The following is a 9,767-nucleotide window of genomic DNA, read 5'->3' on the forward strand; positions in this document are numbered from 1 at the left end:
GTAAAGTTAGATATGTGTAATTTGGTATTTAATCTAATAAACATTTATATTGTCTTTGATCCAGATATTATGCTATCCCCAGTCATGGAAATATCAAACATTACTCCATCTGTTTACAGTGTGCATGCCCTGACATTACTCGCTGAGGTAAGAAAGCAGTAATGCTTTGTTTTTTAAATGCTCCATGCGCCACAGTATTACAGATTTCGGTTTATATCCTGACAGGTTCTTGCACACTTGTTGGATATGGTTTTCTACAGTGATGAGAAAGAGAGAGTTATACCTTTGCTTGTTAATATTATGCATTATGTGGTTCCATACTTACGCAATCACAGGTATGTATTTATTACATAAAAAGTATATTAACAACATATAAGTTAGACTAGATAATAAGAAACTATGCTTAAAATTCTGGCCCTGTATGAGTATTGTTTCAAAGCAGGGATGCAGGGACATTTGGCCACAATACTATCATTTCATCCTAAAAATTCTGCCAAATACCAAACCTTTTATGCATGTTGAAATTTAATATTGTATTGGACACTTCAGAATGTGTTGAAGATAGTCCATTAACTGTGTGCAGGGTGTGACCATATGTGCCACCAGACAGCCTAGTGGAAAGCATAAACAATCACCCCACGGAATTTCTCCCTCACCCACATTTTGGCTAGTCTGTGCCAAATATTACTTTTATGTTGACTGAATTCAAGGTAAAAGGATGCTTATATATGACTCATTCCCAACACTTGATGCAAATAGTTTGTTCCTTGGATTTTTAACAAAGGAACAGTAAAGCAAGAGACTTATTGTGTTGGTGCTGTTCAGGAGTGATTGTTGGTAGTGATATAATTGTATAATGTGCCTGAAAATGCTGATTTGTTATCTTCTATAATTTTGCAGTGCACATAATGCTTCCAGCTACAGAGCTTGTGTGCAGCTTCTGAGCAGTCTGAGTGGCTATCAGTATACAAGGAGAACATGGAAGAAGGAAGCATTTGACCTTTTTATGGATCCCAACTTCTTCCAGATGGATGGATCCTGTGTTAGTCAGTAAGACTCTCCATTCCTTATAATGCCATATGGCAAAATCACATTCTAGATTTGGGAATATACATATTAACTATCACTGACTGTTTCAACATGTTCATGAGGAGGCAATAAAAAGTGTAAAAAGATATGTGCCTGCTAAAAATAAATTGTAGAGCTCACGGGGCTGTAACACATGCTCTTGTTCTAGTCTACAGGTATATATGTGTGTGTAACATAGTTATACTGTATATGAGAGTCATTGCATCTTTTGAACTGTGACGTGCTATAAAAAAGCACTATGCAGGCCCATCGGCAGAGCCATGTGCAACCATAACTCTCACTATATTGTTCCAGTTCCAGTTCCAGTTCTAATCGATATAATGCCTCATAATGTTCACATGGGGCTGAAAATATGATAGGGCACTACTAAATTAATGGATTAAAGTGCACATACTCTTTCTGTGAAGATGGGAGCTGTTAATCCAAAATATGAAGACCCATAAATGTTTGTGCTCTAAGTAACACTTCTATATATTTCCTTGTAGCTGGAGATCTATTATGGACCATCTCATGACACATGATAAAACTACGTTTCGGGATTTAATGAGTAAGTTACTCTTTGTTCCCTTAAATCCAGTTATGCCCTGGAACAACAACAATCCCAGCAATGCTTTTTATCTTGTCAAACCTTTAACTTTATATTGGCAACAGATATTGCCTTTTTGCATTGCAAAAAAAGAAAAGGAGAAAAAGAAATTTACAGTGAACTGCCACAAAGTACAAATTACAAGTACAGGTATTAAGCAAAAAGCACAGCTAATATTGGATTTAACATTTATCTCAAATTCTCATTTTACTCATTACTTTGTGTTTTAAAGTTCTTGTTTATAGTTATGCCATGTTTTTTAGCCCGCGTTGCTGTGGCACAGAGTAGTTCCCTTGGTCTGTTTACTAACCGTGATGCAGAGTTGGAGCAGCGAGCCATGCTTCTCAAGAGACTGGCATTTGCCATCTTCAGCAGTGAGATAGACCAGTACCAGAAGTTTCTACCAGACATACAAGGTTAATACATCAGAGCAAGTCTTAAACTTTTTCTCATGTAACCAAATCATATTGTTATAATAAGCCTGGGTACTATTTGCAAGGGGGTTTTATGTTTTCAACTTGTCTTGTTTCCTGTAGTGTTTGAGTGTATAGATGTGTGCATCTGCGCACTGGCGTTCATTTGGAGGGGGCTGAATACAATGGACTTTGGTCTATTTTCAAACCAAATTAACTATACAACTATAGGTACCTGACCGTAGGGTCTGTTATAAATACTTTAATTGTAAGATCCTCTTTGCCTGTCTTTGTAAAGTACAATGTAAGCATGTCAACCAAGATTCAGCTCCACTGTCAGGAGATATATGTTAAATACTATTCACCCCTGGCAGCAGTTTAGAGCAAGGAATTATTGCTTTTTATTTACCACAAGCATGTGCTATTTTCTTTGGACTGGGTATGTGTGAAAAGGGGATTATTCTAAATAAAATAATCCTTTTTCTGTGATGTAGACAATAGTCTAAGGTTGGGTTGATACAATGAGGATTGAGTGCCTGCCTGAAATGAGGATTACATTTGCTTTTCTGTCTTTTTCAGAAAGATTAGTGGAGAGCCTGAGGCTGCCACAGGTTCCAACTCTGCATTCCCAAGTATTCCTGTTCTTTCGGGTTTTGCTTTTAAGGATGTCTCCCCAGCACCTCACTTCTCTGTGGCCAACTATGATCACTGAACTGGTGTGTTCCTTATTATTTACTCTTGTACTATTTGGACTGTTTCATATCCAGCAGTACATGGAGAATAAAGAATTCAGTTATTTTTAAATGTGTAATAATATGGCTATGGAATTATATTGTAAGCTCCACTGGGACAGGGACTGTTTAATTTCTTGCTGTATAAAAATAATATATATTTGCTTGATGTTTAAATTTCAAAACCACTGTATTGCTGTGAATTCTAGAGTCAAACCCTTTTTAATTGCAGGTACAAGTATTTCTGCTTATGGAACAGGAACTCACTGCTGATGAAGATATCACAAGGTACCTTGTATTTTTTTCGTTATATCATTTAAAGAAATATTGTTTTCAGAATAAAAAGTGCCAGTGCCTAAAAATAATATGCAATATAGTTAAGTGGAACTAAAATACTGCTGAAAAATGTACTGGTGCTTTTTATGTTTATATGGAGAAATCCATTTTCTGGTACTCCTGCAACTATTAATTTCCTATACTGCCATCACACCATTTTCTTTAGTGTTCTCCTGACGGTGGATTTATGAACACCCACATTTGCCAATTTAAGAGAGCCCTTTAGATCCTTGGATATTAGCCTGGTGTTCTTTGAGGTTTCCTGAAGTATAATATGCCTTGCTTGGTGTGATCTTTGTTGACCTATCACTCTTGGGAAGAGTAACAATGGTATTGAATTGCCACCATTTGTACACAATCTGCCTGACCATGGACTGGTGGAGTCGAAACTATTTTTATCCAGTCTAGCCTCGATAACTGTTTTTGAGATCCTTTGAAATCTCCTTTGCTTGTGCCATTACAAAAACCTTTGGGCTGATGTGCTTATAGTATCCCTTTAAGTTGAAAACTTAGATGTGTGTGTTATTGCCTAAAAGTTACTCGAGTGCAGCTTCTACTGTACAGGGATAATGATTTTAGAAGAACAATTAGGAAGTATATTCTGCTTCTACAGAAAAAAAGCCAAAGCCAGGGTGGCAGAATCTGGTGATTGGTCTGTTGGTACATGTAGGTCATTAAAGCTGGAGAGTTTTAGTAGTGCCAGTGTTCGTTTAATTATCCAGAATGCTTGGAACCTGTGGTTATCAAAATAAGAGGCCTTTCAGTAATTTGGATCTTCATACCTACAGTATCTAGTAGAATTCAGTCTAAAACAACTGGACTTTTTCTGGAGTTTTTCTCTTGAAAACGTTTCACCACTCATCTAAGTGGCTTCTTCAGTTCAAATGACTGGTAGGGAATTCTCCGGCATTTAAACCCTTGAGGGTAGTACAGTCACAGGCATCCAATCATAATGGTTCCATTGAACTTATTCAGGTTTAGGTGTTGGCTGAAACTTACAGGTGTAAGAAGGTATGATCCAGTCACAATGGTACCATGATTTTATTGTTTGTATAATTTATTGATTCTTAAGTAGACTGGCCAGTCACTAATGAATTATATGTGTTTATGATATGATGTAAAGGGCATCTGAATTCAACATTGAGTTGTTTACCTGTAATAATAAAGTTCAAAGTGTCCACTTAAGCAGCAAATGAAGAAGATGCATATTCATAGTTTGGTGCAACAACAGAGAGCAAATGAAGCTGACCTCAGGAAAATAACATTCTACCTTGTTAACTGCTGGTCTCCAAATGACCCCCATGCTTTTTTTCTAGGATATCTGGGCCATCAGTTGCTGGTTTAGAAACAACTTACACTGGAGGAAATGGCTTCTCTACATCCTACAACAGCCAGCGGTGGCTAAACCTGTATTTGTCTGCGTGCAAATTTCTAGATTTGGCCTTAGCCTTGCCCTCTGAAAACCTTCCTCAGTTTCAGATGTAAGTGGAATATTTTTTATCTTAGATGCATTATGCAAGAATGCATAAAACTTACGTTGAAACCTCAGGCTTGCAGAAGGTAAATGCATGATTTGTCCAAGCTAAGGTACAGAACTACTACTAACAAAAGCAGGATAATGCCACACAAGGCAATAACCTAATGCTTTGACTGTAATGACAAGGACATATTAATTTCTTTTTCATAAAGTCCCTCCACTTAAAATCTGTCTTTGACACTGCTGCCTGGATGCTAAGTTAAGTGACAGGAGCAATCATCAGGTTAAGTGATAAACTGGAAGGAGTTAATTCAGGGATCAAATGAATAAACTTGCCAATTGTCTTTCCTGTCTACGACATACAATGAAATTGTTTAACTGTTAAGGTTACAAATAATGAAATATAAATTAGCTATAAGGTTTTACTGACAGCAAAGAGAACTTATACAAAAGAGTATTCATTTGTATGTGCACCCAAAACTTGTTTCCCTGTTACATTGGCTACATGACATTCAGAGAATGCACATTTTTGTGATCAATAAATGAACAAATACTTATGAAAGATTATTATCTGATATGAATCAAACACTAACTAGAACTGATTTCTAAGCTTCCATTTAGAGTAAAAATGACTGAATCTACGTGACACAAGGGAGTACTTCAGTAACAAACTAATACTAGTAGAGTTTACCGCCTGCTCATATAAGAAAAAAAAAAATGCAATGAGACTTATGTGTCCCCATATGCAGATTTGTATGTTATACACACTGTGTCTGACAATGCTAGGTACAGATGGGCATTTATCCCGGAAGCATCAGATGATGCAGGCTTGGAGGTGCGCAGACAAGGCACACATCAAAGGGAATTCAAACCATACGTTGTGCGCCTTGCAAAGCTGCTGAGGAAAAGAGCAAAGGTAATTTGTCTCTTTATTTAATGCTCATTTAGCAACACTGATGAAAACATTACTGGGCACATTTTTTTATTTTATGTTGGCTCCTTCCCTTTTAAGCAACCGCCTCTCATCTCCCCAGTGCTGCTCTGTGGGTAGTGGTGTTTTACAACCCCCTAAGCTTTGGCAAAGTAGCCATATTTTTATTCCCCCTGGCTCATGAATAATCCAATTTTACCGGCCTCTCCAGACTGAATATAAGGGGTCAAACCAGTGGCAGCCCGCCTCTCATCTTTCATCTCTATATACAGGTATGGGATCCCTTATCCGGAAACCCATTATCCAGAAAGTTCTGAATTACAGAAAGGCGATCTCCCATAGACTCCATTATAAGCAAATAATTCTAATTTTTTTAAATTATTTCCTTTTTCTCTGTAATAATAAAACCGTACCTTGTACTTGATCCTAACTAAGATATAATTAATCCTTATTGGAGGCAAAACAAGCCTATTGGGTTTAGGTAATGTTTAAATGATTTATTAGTAGACTTAAGTTATAGAGATCCAAATTACAGAAAGTTCCCTTATCCGGAAAACCCCAGGCCCCGAGCATTCTGGATAACAGGTCCCATACCTGTATATATATATTGCAGTTTGGTGAGATTCTTTAATAGGTCACTTAACACAATATAAACTATCTGTTTGATAAGTATTCATTCTGGGGGTATAGTTTTCCTTTAATATGAACATGGCCAAGTACGAACAAAAATATAATTTTAAAACAAAAAAGTAAAACAAGAAAAGTTAAAACTCCACAACGCTGTGTGAAATGGAGAAATAACCTTACTAAACTCGATGGGTGTTATCATACCTAATGTTCAAACCAAATGAAATCCAATATGCTTCTATGACATTTCAAACATGTAAAATATTCCTTTTTTTTTAAAGAAATCTGAACTCATTCTATCACTTTAACACCCAGATCTTAGATCCTAGCATACCAAATATTTTAGCATGCCTTAAACTCTTTGTCAATAGCATTCTTTAAGATGGCTCAATGTTCAGTCTATGCACTGTTTGTAATAATTTGTGTAATTTAATAAACTACACAGCATTGAAATTACAATATATTATGTTATTAAATCTTACTTGTAACATTCCATTGGAATACTTAACAACTTTTATAACTTTACATGTCTTCCAATGGTTAACACCAAATTTGTACATTCCCTTGATTGACAACCGGAATCATTATATAATTATTTTATAGTTCAAGTAAAAACTTACAAATGATACTGCAAATATTCTTAAATACTGTGCTATATTCAGTAGTGAAATAATTTATGAAAAAAATAAGAATGCATACCTGTATTAAGTATGGTTTGAACACTAGGGGGCACATTTACTAACCCACGAACGGGCCGAATGCGTCCGATTGCGTTTTTTTCATAATGATCGGTAATTTTGCGATTTTTTTCGGCGTCTTTACGATTTTTGCGTAAAAACGCGAGTTTTTCGTAGCCATTACGAAAGTTGCGCAAAGTCGCGATTTTTTCGTAGCGTTAACACTTGCACGCAAAGTCGCGCCTTTTTCGTAGCGTTAAAACTTAAAAGGCGCAATGTTTCGCGCAAGTGTTAACGCTACGAAAAAATCGCGACTTTGCGCAACTTTCGTAATGGCTACGAAAAACTCGCGTTTTTACGCAAAAATCGTAAAGACGCCGAAAAACTCGCGTTTTTTACGCAAAAATCGTAAAGACGCCGAAAAACTAGCGTTTTTACGCAAAAATCGTAAAGACGCCGGAATTTTTCCAATTCGGATTCAAAATCGTGTCTTAGTAAATCAGCCCCTCGGTATACCACCTAGTCTAGTTTAATAGGGTTATTTCCTTATTTCTTACAGCGTTTTGGGGCTTTTTGGTTTGCTTTCTTTACTTCTATACTTTTATGTTTTTAAAATAATAAAATATAATAATAATCTTGAATTGGATCATAATAAAGACCTATGCAGACCTGTCAGAAAAGGCACAGGAACACGGTGTCCAGTCCCAACAGGATTTTTAAACATGTGTTTTATACATTTGGCTTGTACTTAGCTAGATATTTTTCCATGAAGGCGACAGGTTTGACCCCTTAGATTCAGTCTGGAGAGGCAGGTAAAATTGGACTATTCATGGCCAGCTTTAAAATTTGTTTTGTATTGCTGAAACCTTTGAATGGCTTGACAGAAGCTGAGCAACCACTAAAAAGCCATAGTGTCATGAACATGCCACTCTCAGACGTGTATGGGCAACAAGGGGTTACACTCAGTCACCTTTCACGCAGGTTAGACTAACATCAGGCACCCCCAAACACACCACCGCCCCAAATAACTATTTGCTGCCACCATCTATCATTAACAGGCGATAGAAACCTAATACACAAATGTATCACACAAGCTTTCTTCCTGTATTTAGGGTTAGTTTCCATTAATTCAACCAGCACTCGAGCTTAATTATAGTCAAACACACTCTCCTGCTAGCAGTCAACTAGTTAATTAGTATTTACACAAAACTTGCCCTCTACTTAATACACATACAGCCAAGCAGTTAATATATTCACATGGAAACAAGGTATGTAGGGATCTTTATAGAGCCAAAGGACAGAACTTAATACATTTTATATTTATTATTACAAAGTTAAACAGTGCATTTAAAAAGGTTTTACCAAAAAGAGACATATACATACAAACAGTAAATAAAATAAAAGGAAATAAAACACAGAGAAAACCATGTGTACGTTACCGAGTTATCCTTTGTGTCCTCCTCATGCAAGAGTTTGGAAATCCTGAGCCCATCCCCCAACAGATTAGGACCTCAGAATGATCTGAAGAATACCTGGGCATGTGTGCTTTTTGTGTCCCGCTGGGCCCCTCCCTCATTACCGTATGTATGAGGAGGGAGTGGCCAGGAACTTTTCACATGACCCCCCTGTAGAAAGCTGCAATTCTCATGCCAGTTTCTTGTCATATAATATTGGTACTTGCCAGTACCCAATATTATTATGAAAGTATGGGCTTGTTTTGACCCATATGTGGGTGATCAAAATGATACCAAACATGAGGGGTGTCTTATGTCCCAGTCCCCCAGAAACTATCCCTCCTAACTGGTGGGTATAGGAAGTCCCTGTTTGGTATCATTGGGAAGCATGGGGCCTTTTCATAATCAATATATGATTTATGAGGATGTGAACCCTAAAGCCAAGGAGATATGGATCCTTTTCTATAATCCATATTTTCTCATAGCTGCACCCCCCTGCTGTTCTAGGTCCACAACTGACTTTCTTTGATCACAGATCAAAGAAACCAGTAGTCTCAGGTTTCCCACTGGCTTCGGATGGTCAGATGAGTTTGCAGAATTTGTCACCTTCCCACAGTCACTGGTTGCATATTCAATTAAAGGTCTCTGTGGGAGCCTGCGATCAGATGTTGATAGGGGTTAACCCTATCAACATAGGGCTAACATAGGTTTTACATAGCCTCTGTATTCTTTCAGAAAAACCCAGAGGAGGACTGCTCAGGGAGAACACTAGACTGGAACCCAGGAAACCTCCTGCTAACAATCTACAGTATCCGCACCATCGAGCAGCTGCTGCCTTTTTTCAACGTACTAAGCCAAGTCTTCAATAGCAAAATCACAAGCAGATGCGTTGGAGAATCAGGGAGCCCGATACTTTACCAAAGCTCTTTTCCCAACAAAGACATTAAAATGGAAAACCAGAAACTGTTCTGCAAAATAAGACAAAAGATTGAGGAGATGCTTGAGAGAGATTTTCTTGAAGGGGGTTTGAAGAGCTGATCTAAAGCCACTAGTCATGATCATCACATTTGAGTTGTACAGCATTTGGATTTTTTTTACCTTGTATGTACTGTATGAAACATGCTTCTTACTTCTCATTCCATCATATTTAATTTAAATATTTTTATTTGTAAATAAAATCAACTATGTTAAAAGAGCCTTCATTTTGCTCTGTATTTCCTGCATAGTTTCTCATGCTTAGTCTTGCTCTCTTCCTGACTGTAAGCTAAGAGTGGTAGGGTAAACACTCTATGGGGCTGATTTACTTACCCACGAACGGGTCGAAATGAGTCCGATTGCGTTTTTTCCGTAATGATCGGTATTTTGCGATTTTTTCATATGTTTTGCGATTTTTTTGGATTCTTTACGAATTTTTCGTTACCAATACGATTTTTGCGTAAAAACGCG

The 9,767-nt window shown here is 37.2% G+C and overlaps 1 protein-coding gene across 7 annotated transcripts in view; it reads left to right on the forward strand.

The window, feature by feature from the left end:
• Window positions 1-9,518, forward strand: part of dop1a (DOP1 leucine zipper like protein A) — a 46,880-nt gene extending 37,362 nt beyond the window's left edge. For 6 of the 7 annotated variants that reach the window (XM_031901708.1, XM_031901714.1, XM_031901713.1 and 3 more), the window contains 10 exons: window positions 65-147; window positions 226-335; window positions 901-1,050; window positions 1,575-1,636; window positions 1,939-2,091; window positions 2,668-2,804; window positions 3,052-3,107; window positions 4,472-4,636; window positions 5,419-5,548; window positions 9,057-9,518. In XM_031901708.1, coding sequence (XP_031757568.1) covers window positions 65-147; window positions 226-335; window positions 901-1,050; window positions 1,575-1,636; window positions 1,939-2,091; window positions 2,668-2,804; window positions 3,052-3,107; window positions 4,472-4,636; window positions 5,419-5,548; window positions 9,057-9,359 — 1,349 coding nt within the window. In that variant the 3' untranslated portion in view covers window positions 9,360-9,518. 7 annotated transcript variants of the gene reach the window in all.
• Window positions 9,519-9,767: the final 249 nt, after the last annotated feature.

Source organism: Xenopus tropicalis, chromosome 5 (assembly GCF_000004195.4).
Source record: "Xenopus tropicalis strain Nigerian chromosome 5, UCB_Xtro_10.0, whole genome shotgun sequence".
Lineage (NCBI taxonomy): Eukaryota > Metazoa > Chordata > Amphibia > Anura > Pipidae > Xenopus > Xenopus tropicalis.